We start from the raw sequence: 15,146 nt of genomic DNA on the forward strand, positions 1-15,146 counted from the left end.
TGAAAAGATCGCACTGCGTTTATGGTATAGGCGAGAAATGAAGCTAAAAAGAGCCGTACATTCACGATGATGCATAAATGAAGGCATGAAAATATTCTCATTCCTGGCATTTGGTGGGGGGGATATGGTGTATTACATCCCCTCCACCCATTTTCATGGGGGGATATATCCCCCCCATCCCCCCAGGATCGCCGCCCATGGGTTGTACACCCCCTTTTCAACCCCACAATAAGAACTATCAATAGTTATAAACATAACTTTGTTGTAGACCTTAAATATGGTATTTTTCCTGCCCTTTTCTTTCAAACTTAAGTTTTTATTCCAATTTTCTTTATCCAATCTTTGCTCTCTTTTTTTGTGACTTTTCGCCGGTTGTCTTAGACTGCCTAAAAGAACAATTCCAGACATTCTATATATAGTAGGACAAGCCACAGTTCGATTACCTTGTCATATAGATAGATATGTTTCTATTTTTGCTAAAATATCCACGGTCTCAACAATCTTTTGCAGTACTATATTGTATAAAATAATCATACAAACATTGTGTCACCAAACTTCTAGTACGAAAAATGTTTGAATTTTTCTTGGCGGCAACATCGTCTGTCATCATTGCTGGTGTAATTCAATCATAAAAGTATCAGATTTCTTTCATGGTCGAGTTAACAAAATATTGGCATAGTCATTGACAAATGCAGCTTAATTTAAAGTAAATTTATTAAATTCAAAATGCTCACAACTTGACCAGTGTCCGCAGACCCTCAGGTGAGCGCAGTCTCTCAGTTTTGTGAGCTAAAACCTCAAAAGTGCCCCTTTCGTGATGATAGAAGTACACATTTTTGATATCCTAACGTACACTTTTCCCACTTTTTTGTAAGTAATTTTATAAAGCACTCCTTGGGGACAAAATTAAAATTAAGAAAAAGAAGGACCATGTCACTGAAAAAAAGGGTATTTACAATCTGCTCTCTTTTAAAAACAATATATATATTCAAGACTGGACTTTATGATATGCAATGCACGGTGGCTCCGTTTTGTTGGGACGAAGTTGAATTACCTTTGTGGTTTGCTTTCTCACTGAATAATAGTCATGCATGTGTCTGCCACTGCCCTCGATGTATGTACCACTCCACCAATACTGAACATATGCGGTCCTCAGTTGCAGTTATTAGTTACTGCCAAGATTAGATATTATTAACTGATATTTCGGTTTATCTTTCTTGAATTATGAACTGATATATTTCTAACTGTGGGTTGAGTGCTAACTGCACCATATTTAGACGATGATGCATGTAGGAAAATAAAGTGTTGATTAATAATTATATAGATACATGTACTGATAATAAACAGTGATATCGTACTGCTGATAGAGTGTCGTCTATGTTTCTTGCACCCTTGATTACGTAATTTTGTTGCCAAACAACAGAATGCTGAAAAGAACAAGAGTGCCGAGTTACGGAAACTTCAACAGACCAGTTTAGTTCTTAGCACCAGCAAATGCTTATTGTATGAACTTAGAAATATATATTAAAAGTTGGGTTGTGCGATCGTTCTTTCAGTATGCCTGTGGCTTCAGGAGTTGATGCTTTTACCTCTTTTGAGAGACTTTTACGTACTCTATGCTTGAACGAGTTTCCCTGTGGAACCGGTACCTGGGTATGTGAAACATGAGAGAGTTGCAATAGAGTAGACAGTATAGTACTAATACTACTAGGCCAGTATTAGTTTCACTAAGCCTAACCTAGGAATTGAATGAAAACATAATAATACTGCGATGGTGTACTGTAACTTAGTGTTGCGTAAAGGGGCAGATACATTCCAGGAGTATTAACAGTTATTGCCAACATCTGATGGCATGTCAATGATAAGAATGATAACATATATATATGGATTGTTATTCGGCATAACTTTGTCTAATAGGGTTGTGAATAACTAAGTGGAAAGTTTTGCCTGAGAAAGCATTGTTATCAGGTCTGATTTTTGTGACTTGTTTTTTCTCTCCCATAGGGTCCTTGATAGGGACTTGATTGTCCTTCCTTTACTTTTGTATTCTATTAAACTAATATAGAGGCTAGACTAGACCAAGGCTTTAGCATTAAATACATTGATATGAGTATCTTGCAATGAAATTCTGCAAGAAACGTGCCAGAAATAAAATTATGAAAACCTGAATAAAAAAGCCTCATGCCCTTTCAAAAAGTATTTGTATGCAAATCTTAAACTTTCATTTCTGTGGCCTAATTAAACTGAACATTATTCCTACCTGTGAATGCCATAACTACTTTTGAACCTGAATCAAAACTCACATCAAGTTTATGCAATAACAACAAGAGATCCATTGTGTTGTATTTATTAAGAACAAGAAAAGTACAGTTTTTTTTTTAAAATATTTGGTAATGCTAAGTTGATCATGTTCTTCCGATACTTTTTCAGCGAAGTACCCTTGGTGAAGGAGAACAGGCTACTCAATTTATAACTACCACGAGAAGTGAGTGGATATTTTACTTTTATATCTGTTCAGAGTAATATCATCATCAATTGCTGTTAGTGGATAGTAAACTATATCTATTGCTTAATGCTTCTAAAGACAGTTTCAGACCGAGGCCCTATGTCTGAAATTAACCTAGTAAATTAACCTAGACGTTATGTGATTAAATTCTCCTTCTTGTCAAACTCATTGCCATGTCTATACCTACCTACCGGGAAACATCATACATCAGTGGTAGGGAATCGTAGAAGAATAGAATATGGTTGATTTTTAAATCTTATTCTTATCCAGTGGACATTGGTTTACTAGAAGTACTTCTACCAGTATTTCCGATCAATACGACTTGAAAATCTCTTTCGGATACATCTGCTATGACAACTAAATCAATGGAGCAACTCTTCTGGAAGGAATCTTACTCTTGCAAACTGTTATCAGGGTTGTAACGAGTGGTTGACTCAAGTCATTTCAGTTTTGAACTTTAGTGACTCAAGTCATGACTTGTTACAGCACCCATTGTCACTATCTGCTCGATATAAGTTACATCAAAATAATAATTTGACATTTGAATTACGTGCAAAATAATAGAAATAGCTGTTTTCAGAAGATGTAACATAAATAAATTCATAAAGAACAGTTGAGTATTTGTGTCTTGCAATGAAAAGCTCTCCTTTCACCTCCAAAGAAATTGTCGTTAATAAACATATCGCATTATAAATTACGTTAATCGATTAAGGTCACAAACCATTAGTACGCATACATACATTGCATATGTATGTCACGATTTCTTAGATTATGGATCTGACAAGGAACAAGTCGAAACTCTCGAAGAGCTGGTGACTTCCAGCTTTTCTCCATATTCAGTGGATTATAGTTGGAGCAAAGAAGCAAAGCAATTGAGGGAAATGGCCGTCAAGAGTCCCTGGCTGATATCCACAGAGTTCATTCTTCAACATTTTCAGTCTCTAAGAATTGTTGACAAACAGGTGAGTTCAGGGAGAATATTGATAACAAAACAACATAAGAATATTTCCAATGGGATTCTTGTAGCTCTGTCAAACTTTGAAATGTAAAGGACATCTTTAGGTTAAAAAGTTTAATTTGGGTAGCAGGGCAAATTTTAACGGTAGTCCGGTGATCTGAGAAGACCAAATTTCGGTTCAGACAACCAACCAATCAGCTGAGGGGGTGATCTGGCAGACGACCATTTTTTTAATATTAAATTCAGATTGCGCTGTAACTAAATACCCTCCAAATAGTTAAAATGATAAATTATAGGTATCCCCTCCATTCACCAACAGTCCTAACACCTCTATGCACCTCTCCTACAATGGTCAATGCTAGTTTACTACATTTTGTCTGACAACCAAATTTTGTGTTTGCGGACAACCAAAATGTAAGGCAAGTTTGTATGAGAGACAACCAGACCAAAAATGCTTAGAAAGTTGCCGCGGGTTGTGTTAACAACCTTACTGACCCCAATAGCAACTACCTTCAGTGCAGGTTGCATTACAATATCGCTCTTATAGTTGACAAACTACCATTTCAACGCAAGAGACTCTGCCATCAAATTGACCGATCTTGAGTGACACTTTCCTATAAGTTTAAAATTTCAATACCGAAATATTTCATTTTCCACAATTTGTCTTCTTTGCGTTGAACAGGTTAACAGGATTGATGAGAGAATGTTACAGTTTCCGGCTCTAAAAGAACTGACTTTGAGTGCTAACCAGCTCTCCACCGTGGATTGTAAATATCTACCCAGATCTCTCAAGGTTTGTCTTTCCTTTCACTTTACATTTTTCCTTTTCTAATAGACATTGTTCATTTGAATTTGAATCGAAGGGCTCTGAAATATTTCAGGGCTGAAACTTTTATGATCAAATTTCCATAATCATTCATTTTGATTGAAGGCCCGAAAGTCGTTTGCGTGAACAACCCAGATTTTGGCATAATTAATTATCCTTTGATTTTCTTGATTATTACCTTACAATGGAATAATGGTGTTCACAAATATAAGGAAACTATACCATTATGCTATAATTTAGTAGATTGTTGATATTCTTAGAGACTGTGTGAGTCAGTTTGCCTCATTACTCTGGAAGAATTCCCACTAGTACGGTTACATGATGTCTACAAATTTTATTGACATTATCGACATAACTTGTCACAATATCCAGCAAATACTACAAATAACTTCTAATTTACCTTCGATGGTCGTCATATTTTGCAGGTTTTAGAACTTGTCGCCAATCAGATAAGCGATCTGGAACCTCTCTGTAACCGACCACCAGCACTCCACCACCTTGGCTTGAGCCTTAACAGGATTTCGGCTGTTCATGAATACTTAACAGGAGAATTTTGGTAAAAAACTTGTTGCATGTTTCCTTCCTTACTCAGAAATTGAATAGTTGGAAATGCTGTGAGGGGTGAGAGGGGGTCGTGGGGGTGCAAATAATTCAAGAGGTGGAAAACTTTGTTAAGATCGTATTTGTTAAGACTTTTATGTGTTACATTTACCTATCACTGATGCATTTGTCATGTTATCTAGCTGTGACCTGGTGCATGTGTCGTGTTCCATGCCACTGGTGCAATCGTCATGTCACCGGTGTGTGTCACATGTTACCTGTCACTGGAGCAATTATCACATTAAAGGCATTGAAGACTCGCCCCAAACCGCATGCCGCCATCTGAAAAATTTAACTTTCTGTTTCTTGCAAGTGACGTTTTGTTCGTGTCGCTGCAACATGCAGACAGTAATGAAACGTAATACCTTGTTATATTTAGCTGGACCTGAGATGTCCATCGCTGTATCGTTTATACACGGTGCTGTGGGTATTGATCGTAGCTGTATGTACTGACTGTACACTAGTGTCTAATTACAGACAATAGCAAGCTGTGTGTATTTTCTGGGATCGATTGTGTTACACCTCATTTGAAACTAAGTCAGATTCCCGGCATTAGACATTTTTTTTGCGTGAGTCTTCCCACCCTTTAACTGTCACTAGTGCATGTGCAATGACACCTGTCACTGCTGCTTTAGCCATGTGGCCTGTCACATGTGTCACATCACCTATCACATTCCCTTTATGTCTTGTGATTGTTGCTTCTGTTTTTGCCAACAGGCCATACCTCTTATCCCTGGACCTTAGTCACAACTGCTTAACGGAACTAAAGGATCTAACGCAGAAATTACAAACCTTACCAAAGCTTCGTAATTTAGCTCTCATCGGGAATCCATTGGCTGTGAGTTTCTTTGTTTCACATAATAGGAAAAAATACTATATTCTGTGGAATGATTTTTTATCATTCAGCCAGAGTAAAAGTACTTATTGAGTGATTTCTTTAAGATTACTTGAAAATTAAAAGTTCACTATAAAAAGTAAAAAAATCACTCCTTAAAGAGCTTAATATTACAAACTTGATTTGCCCGGTTACAGATATGGTGATAGAAATTGTGGAAAGAGTTGTAAAATTCTAACACGGATATTGATAATATGTTTGAGTATATAGATAAATGTGTATGAGTATGCAACAGTATATATCAGGCCATTTTGACAAATTTAGAAAGCACACAGAGTTAAATAAACATTATTACACTTTTATGTAATTAATATATTATTTTGACTGCTACAAATGCAAAATAAAACATAGTATGCATTTGAAACACCCTGGAAATTTGTAATAAATGTATGATTATGGTTAACATTCATGTCATGTATTTATTTATTTTTAATTTTTAGTTAATTCCAGGTTACAGGGGGTTTACCGTTGACAGTTTACGCAATCTGTCCATCTTAGATGATACTCAGATATCTGCCGATGAGAAACATCACTTTAAGGGCCTCGCCAGAAGAAGAGGTAAAATATGCTATATATAAATAGTCAATATAGTGTAGTGTAATAAAATGTACTTTAATGTAATGTAATACAATACATTATTATACCATACAATACAATACTATACTACACTATACAATACCAAACAATACAGTACAGTACAATACTATAAAATACCATACAATACCATATCATACAATACCATATCATACAATACCATACCGTACAATACAATACCATACCATACCATACAATAGCATACAATACCATACAGTACAATACCATACAGTACAATACCATACAATACAATACCATACAATACAATACTATACTACACTATACAATACCAAACAATACAGTACAGTACAATACTATAAAATACCATACAATACCATATCATACAATACCATACAATACAGTACAGTACAATACTATAAAATACCATACAATACCATATCATACAATACCGTACAGTACAATACCATACAGTACAGTACAATACAATATAATTTAAATGGCCTCATTGTTCATGGCAGCCACTACCTGCCCACATCTGGCACCCTCATTTTGTTTGCTTTGTTCGTTGTTTTTGTTTGTTCATTGTGTTTTCCCATCATTTTTATTTATCCCGGTATTAATATCAAACATGTGTTTGATAATGGAGTAGAATAATGAGAACAATTTAAAAACAGACATACACAGGAATAATACAAAACAAAGTACAGGAAGAAATAGGTATAGGAAAGTATGAAACAAAAGTTTATTTACGGACATCTTTGCCATATTTTGTATTGGTTGTGTGTTGTTTTTTTTTCCCCTTCTGTTTTACTGTATTCTCAAAAGTTCCTTGCTATCTTTTATGTATACCTCGCTTATTTCCAGAGTTTGTGCGTGATGAGGCTCAGATTATTTTTAAAATCCAAACTGTTGGAGGGATTGCCAGACCACCAGAGCTAGATGTAAGTAAAAGTAAAAAACAAATTGCTTGTTGAGTCAGTCTAAAGATCTTTCGTTTGTCAGTATTCTTAATAATAATAATAATATTTTAAGACTAGTTAATGTGACAATTTCACTCTCGAAGGAGAGGATCTAGCATTGAATAACTTAGTACAGGATATCAGTCAGTAAAAAAGTGAGTCAAAATATCACCAAATTCATAATTTCTATCCTATGGAAAATCTGATCTTTTTACTGGGTCAAAATATCACCATACTGATCAATTTTATCCTATGGAAAATTGATCTGCCTGATACAGCCAATGGATTTATACTCTTGAAAAATGTTGTTGCTAGGGGCAACAAAGAAGTTGCCATAGAAACAGCATTATAATCTCCAAATGTATCAGGAGACTGTCACAATGAATGTGTCTTGGCTATCAACCAATCAGGGACAGATATTTGGGCATTTGCTGTAAACATCTGTCCCACTGCATCTATGCTCAGCATGTTTGACCTGAGCTTTACCCAAATATTTGTTACTGTGTTGTGGTTGTCAATGTAAGCAAAGCTGTTACCCAAATGATCCTTTACAAAACAAACCTAAAATACCAGAGATAAAAGAAAGGTTTAATATTAAGTTTTCGTTCATGCAGGTATATTAGAACAAACTTTCCTGTCTCTTATATCCTATGAGCTGTTTACTTTGATTTTTTAAATTTTTTTTTATGCTAACATTAGGTCACCGAGGAAGCTCCCGAGTACCCTGTCATTAACAGGTATTACTATGTCGAGTTTATGTTCTTGGAAGACTTTGCTAGCAAGACAAGCACCGGCCAAGAAGATACAGAGAAAGATGAAGGCAAGGAAGAAGAGGAGGAGAAGAAAGATGAGGTGAAATGACGACAAGCAAATTAGTGTGAAAGAATTATTTCAATAAGTGGTTAGACATGACTTACTCTTCCAGATCTGTGGATAAGAATTGTTTGGGAGAGGGATTTGAGGGCTGACAATATAAAGTATCCAGTGGTGAAGAGATTGTACTTCTGTTATCATCAGTAGCTGATTAAGGGCGGGGCAACAGGGGCACGTGCTCCGGGCCCCCCACATTTTGGGGCCCCCATATTTAGAGTATCCTAAGATTTACAAAACTGTCGTAATTGTGGTCCACAAAATTCTTAGCATGTAACGTTGAAGTGATGCGTTTCACATTTTAAATTCATTGAAACACGATGAAATACTCTCTGAATTTGCAAGCATGAAAGTGTGGAAAAAATACAGACTATAGGGCCCCCCACACAATTGCGTGCCCCGGGCCCCCCACACGCTTAGTCCGGCCCTGGTTATCATCCACCACAGCCATTGGACCAACAGAAAGCTTAGAGCTGGCACTGATTCTTTAACCGTGTTTAATTAATCACTATAACAGTGATGAATCAGTTGTATTATATTGATTGAATATTAGGAAGAATACTTCATATAATCAAAGTTCTGATCCTTTAAATACATTTTATGTTAATTATTCTTCTAGGAACTTGCAAAGGCTGATAATCTTCTTACCACAGAAGATCATATTTCAATCAATGAGGATTGTCAAGAAAATACAGAAGTTCAATCCGATGGAAATGGTTAGTATTAAATTAACGTTCTAAACTTTCTATTTTAGGAAGAAAATAAATTGATCAAGAAAATATTTGTTCTGTATGTTAGGTAATTTAGCACTCACTTAGCATTGTACTGTGACATCTTGTACCAATCATTGCCTGTGTGGTATAATAGAACCATATACCGTATATGTGTACTGTCTCAGGAATTACACGCTAGACCATCGAATGCTGACAAAAATGGCATAATTTTAGCAAGGGCAAAAACAATATCCTTTAAAAATGTCTGTTGTGACAGAGTTTTTATGGGTTTTTTGGTCGTAAAAATTTCAGACGTGAGCGAAACATTTTAGGCATTTCTGTAACATTACTCTTCTATGGATAACGAAACACAAATTTAAACTGACTAAAAATTACAATTGAAAGATGTATCCTCTGTCTTCCATTTTAATATGTTTGTGATTAATGTATTAAGTATTACTTTGGGGTGTTACTAAAACGAATGACAATTGCGTTACACATAACGAATGACAATATGTTGTACACACTAAAAAAATGCGTTGACTAAAACGAATGACAATAATGACAGCACATGCATTTTCTTCAACCGGATATCACAGTTCAGACTTCGTGGGTATCTAGATATAGTAAAGTACGGACAAGATAAAAACGCACCTTAAAGTAAGCGAAATTGTAAGTCTGATTTTAAAAAGTAAATTTAACGTCATTTTCCCGATATTAATTGTTAGAAACTAACAATATTATAATCTTGAAACGGCTTCAATTATCTTTCTATATAAATCTACAGAGGTAAAAAGCACAGAACTCAAGCGCATTCTCACACAAAATCTTTCCCTGTGGTTTCTATCCGTAAATTACACCAAAACCCTACACCCACGTAACATGCGATTTTCCTCAAATCATTTTTGCGCAGAAAACCAATAACCGCATTTACTCCACTCCGTTAATCATTCTATCTCCACTCAACACTGTCCTTCGTTGTCATTCGTTGTCATTCGCTGTCATTCGCTGTCATTCGTTGTCATTCGCTGTCATTCGCAAATGATAATTTACCCTGTACAAAGTCAATTGTCATTCGGTCATTCGCTGTCATTCGTTTTAGTTTGTCCCTTACTTTGTACCTACAAATGGTAAGTGTAACACTTCACGTTGGAAGAGTTCTATCAGAACATGTGGAGCATCTTCTAATTTGTTACATTGGAAAATTAAAAGTACCAAACACTTTGTTCGTCTCTCTTATTCTCCACCTCCCGCAATATTATACCATATTTTTTCAATGTCTTTCAGTTCCTGTCGGGACGTTTTTCACAGCTTTAGAATCTCAAGCTCCATCTGCAGTGCCTCCAGAGGATGAAGAAGAGAACGATAAAGTGCCGTCACCACCTCCTGAACTGAAATTGAGACCTTATAGGTAGGTGATTTAGCCTCCATGCTCCCTCCACAAAACTGTTGCCATGGTAATGAACTATGTTTAACCTAGCTCGGGGGTTTCTACTATTAAATTCCTCAATGACTGCCAGCAAGAAATGTTTGGAGCAAATTATGTAAGGTAGTGGGATCATTTTTGTTGCTGGTCAGTTTTGAAACCTTCTTGAAGTATAGTTAGCTTTTGGCGTGGGGAGGGGGTCAAAACCCCTGACCTAGATGAAAGGTGCAATTTGCTTATCATTGCTGTAAGTGGAAACACTTGTACAATCCAGATGATCCCTGTTTAGGTCAAAGGTTTTAAATTTTCATTGACTCGATGAATTTTCATCATCATGTAACCTCAAAGGAGGGGCCGGTGAGGAGGGGGGAGTTTAATAGGGGGAGGTATAAACTTCTTTTTTTATCTTGTATTTCTATTTTCTGTTGTGTGAGTTATTTTATGTTGACTCTTGTTGACATATTTTGTTGCCAGGTTAATCTGGGTTGCTCTTTACTTCATATTATAAATCCCTGTCCATTTGATGATATGGAACCAACAACAGCTAAAATGTCTTCTGTTTGAAGAAAATTTGGGGGCATTTATGTTCATGTAATGAACAGACCATCCTAGTATTCCTTAGTCTCTTCAAACCAATGATAATATATATACGTTTGTAATTAACAGAACACAAAACATGCAATGGACAGAAGAATCGTTAGGTAACCTGGAGATGGGATTCATTCAGACGTTGGTCATCGATGACCTACCGGCTTTAAAGCAGTGTCTTAAACAAGGTTTGAAGCTAGCCGTCAAAGAGGACAAGGTAAGGAATTGATTCGCTCCACCAAAGAAGGAATCTTAAGACTCATCTGTAAATCATGCAAATTTGAGCAAGCTAGTAGTGGCAATTAGTAGCATTAAATGAATATTCAATAGTTGACTGATCTGTGACTATTTTGGCCAAGCTGCTAGAAATGCTAACAATTGATCTTGCCTTCAATCAATCAATTTCCTGCTTACTCAGTCAATGTTTCCCTTTCGTATGTGCATATTTAACGCATACTTTGTGTACATTACTATCATTTTCTTCAATGCACACAACAATACGTCCCTCCTTTGAAGGTATTATCGTACCCTCCGGAGGAAACTGACGATGTTCAAAGCATAGCTAGTCAGAAGAAAAGTGGGAAGGATAAAGGAGACAAGAAGGAGGAGAAGAAAGAGAAGCCCAAGGATCCAAAGGTTTGTTTATTAAAACAACGTTTAGCATTAAATTTACTAATTATAAGTACACAACCACACAGCATATTTTTTTTTTCTTCATTTTTTTTTTTCCAGTATATTTATAAACAGGACATCAAAAGTGAGTAGGTAATAAGAAAATATTATTTTAAAATGCTAGTGTATAGGGAATTCCTCGGATCGGCCTAGATTTCGTCAAAAATTTGCCCAGAAAATTATTCATCTTAAATAGCAAAGAATTTTTGCTTTGAAATAACGAGAGTAATGATTACTATTTTGACAGGGAGGAAAGAAGAAAAAGAAAGAGCCAGAAATTGAACTGATCCATTCTCCACCCGAGGTCACCATCCTCGGAACTTACACCTTGGAGCTCAAGGAGTTCATCGATGGAGAAAACCTGGCGCGAGAGGTCTGCGTGTGTCACGTGATAGAGAGAGAATGCATAGAGGAGGATCAACAGGACAAACATGATGATAAAAAGGTCAGTTCAACTTTCCCTTTAGTCCTTGTCGACCTTTAATTGTTCTGTCGTCTCCAAGTTTTGTAAATAATTATAATGGACATTTATAATGCGCCGGTATCCGTAAAAAAAAAATGCTCATGGCGCAATGACACAAACAGTGCAAGCATTAGAAGCGTGATTTGTTAATAGGTGTGTTTTTGTGGGAATGTAGGCAAGGTTGCTATGGAAACATAGTAGGTGGTAGTATAAAGCAGAATATTTACAATGTCATATTTTAGAAAGTGTAAAACAAATTTCTGAAATAGCAAAGGAAACAAAAATTATTTTCTGTTCTAATTTTCTTCGCTCGTTCATAAAGTTATATGCATGTATGGAATATTATTGTTAAAAAGGTTGATAAAATTGATTCGTTTTTGGTCCTTAAGAAAAACATGGACATTGATAAAGGTAATTTGCACTTTTAAATAAGCCATCAAATTACAAAGACGTAGGTAGGTGTGGAGGATCGATAATGGTCAGAATGCTAATTTGCAGTTCTTCATTTCCATCTGCTGCCAGCAGTTCTCATTATCTTGTCTAGTTGCTCCAACCAAAATTGCTTTCTTGCCCTCATAGAAAAAATCGAGAACCTGCGACCTTAAAGGCTTTGAAGACTCGCCCTAAAACTGTGTGCCGGCTCTGAAAAAGTTAACTTTCTGTTGCTTGCAAGTGAAGTTTTTTTCTTATCGCTACAAAATGCAGACAGTAATGAAACGTGATACCTTGTTATCTTTTATCTAGACCTGAGATGTCCACGCTGCTATGTACACTGTGTTGTGGGTATTGACCGTAGCTGTATGAACTGACTTACCGACAGTAGCAAGCTGTGTGTGTACTTTCTGGGATCGATGGTGGTGTCTAACCCTTCTGTTACACATCATTCGGAACTAGGTCAGATTACCGGCATTAGACGTTACTTTTTGCGCGAGTCTTCACCCCCTTTAAGTTTCAATACAAGCTGACGGTACACTCAGTGACTATGGATAGTGTGCATGGAAGGTAGTGATATGTTTCACTACGTCGGTTCTTTAAGTTGGTCTGTCTCCCCTTTTTTTACAGGAAAAGACGAAGAAAGGAGATGGAGATGCATCAAAAGGCAAAAAAGGGAAAGAAGGAAAAGAGAAAGGTAATGGTAAACTTGATTTACACTTTATAAAACTATCTCTATATGTATTTTGTATGTATTTTAGATCCTCCTGCAAGCAGGAACTTGTGAAGAAGCAGTCATTGGCTTATCAAAGCCGCAAGCTGACTGAAGTCAGTCTCTTACATTCATATTTAACGTCCATGATTATAAATTGTTGTCAACTACTCTGTAACTGCACGACATACATTAATCTGGGAGTAACTCGAACCGGGGACCTTGTGATTGAAAGGCACCGGCGTTAACCACTGAGCTAACACTCCACTCTATGCCCAAGGCTAGTTGCTGCAGTTTGAAGCAGTAATTAGAAATATGCCCTGACGAGCTCATTCCCAAGAGAAAATCAAGATAAATTTACTCTGTGTCTGTCCATGTGGGAAAAGAGGAGCAGTGACTTGTGCAACAGGGGGGGGGGGGGGAAGGGGGGCTCCCCACCTGCAACTAACAGTTAGGGGAAATGGTTCAGTTGGGAAAAATGGTGCAGTTGGGACACTTGTCCATTCAGCCAGGGAAGAATTGTACCCCCCCTCCCCTGCCCCTTTTTTCTCAACCTCACACAAAGTATTTATTAGCAAAGCCTTGTGTTGAAGGTTACATATATTGACCTGATTAATAGCCTAAATATACCTCAGAATGCACAATTTGACATATTTTTGACATAATTTGATAAGAGTTTAAGTTTTCTTCCCCCCCCCCCACTTCATAGGTGTCAGCTTCAATGACCACAGTGCAGTCCCCTTCTTTATCAAATCCTTCGTTCGCCTCTGGTCACAGCACCCAAAGTTCAGGTTTTGCTACAACTAGCAATGTTGCTTGTGCTTCCCCTTATAATCTCTAATGGGGCAAATAGTGACATGGAATAACACATTTCTGCCGTGAAAACTACTGCTTATGGAGGGAGGGAAATGGGGTAAGATGAGGAGGTATATTTTGTGACAGAAAAATCAAACATGTCATCAGCCATAGCATAGTCATAAATAGACTAACCCTAAATCATTGTTTCCTTACTTCAGGTAAAAAACCAGGCAAGCTAGACAAAGCAGATTCAAAGGCCAAAATCTCTCCACCGAAAGGAACCGTCGAGGAAGAAACGGAGGAAGAGACACCCCCTCCCCCACCCTTAACCGTATCACTTAGTGTCGAGCTGGTTAAATGGACCACAGCCCAAGATTCTATTCCAAAAGTTGATACCAAAGAATCAGTTATTACATAGTATATAATACATGTCAACTGGCTCTCCAGTTAGCATTATATGCAAATCAGGAAAAGAAAGTTGAATATATCAAAAAATAGACTTTGGTCTAATAAACTGAAGAAATAAAAGTTTTGAAAATAAGTTTTGCAAATTCAGTTTATTACTTAATATCTACCCTATTGGGCCTATTGGTGAAGGAGGGGGAAAGGGGGTGACGTAATTGTCCTTCCGACCTGGCTTTCAACGTCTCTTCTGTTTTACTGTTGAGCGTCCTTCATTATTGCCCCTTCGTTGATGATAGCGTACGCAGTTATACTTGTTACAATTACGATCAATAAAAGAAGGAATATATATATATTTTAGTGGACTTTTTTTCGCCTGTGCAAACAATCGGGTTATTACTGTATAGAATTATGCATGACTATTATTTTTGTGTACCTCGAATTACGAGCTCCAACGGTGCTGATATTTCAACATTCAGAAATGTATTTCTTTGGGTTCTAATGGCAGAAATAAACGAAACGAATCATGACAGACACCGCCGTGTAAATGAACACAAAGAGGTTGCAATCAATGGCAGGGTTACACAGAGTGAATATAGTATCGATACTAAATAGGTAACAAGAGATTTTACTTTCATAACGTTCGCCAGGGGAATTAACGGAATAACAGTTTGATGGTATGGGACTGTTTAGTATTTTACGTCGCAGAATATATATTAATATATATATATATATATATAAATATATATATATATAAATATATATATATAT

At 36.6% G+C, this 15,146-nt stretch overlaps 1 protein-coding gene across 1 annotated transcript; it reads left to right on the forward strand.

Moving 5' to 3' along the window:
* Positions 1-1,417: 1,417 nt before the first annotated feature.
* On the forward strand, positions 1,418-15,084 carry LOC139981285 (leucine-rich repeat-containing protein 43-like). The gene is made up of 16 exons (XM_071993540.1): positions 1,418-1,653; positions 2,431-2,485; positions 3,275-3,468; positions 4,147-4,257; positions 4,716-4,846; positions 5,608-5,728; positions 6,226-6,343; positions 7,205-7,281; positions 7,999-8,151; positions 8,789-8,885; positions 10,170-10,293; positions 10,975-11,113; positions 11,413-11,532; positions 11,816-12,013; positions 13,094-13,160; positions 14,192-15,084. Exons 1-16 carry the CDS (start codon positions 1,558-1,560, stop codon positions 14,389-14,391), a joined length of 2,001 nt encoding a protein of 666 aa, XP_071849641.1. The 5' UTR covers positions 1,418-1,557; the 3' UTR covers positions 14,392-15,084.
* Positions 15,085-15,146: the final 62 nt, after the last annotated feature.

This window comes from Apostichopus japonicus, chromosome 15 (assembly GCF_037975245.1).
Source record: "Apostichopus japonicus isolate 1M-3 chromosome 15, ASM3797524v1, whole genome shotgun sequence".
NCBI lineage: Eukaryota > Metazoa > Echinodermata > Holothuroidea > Aspidochirotida > Stichopodidae > Apostichopus > Apostichopus japonicus.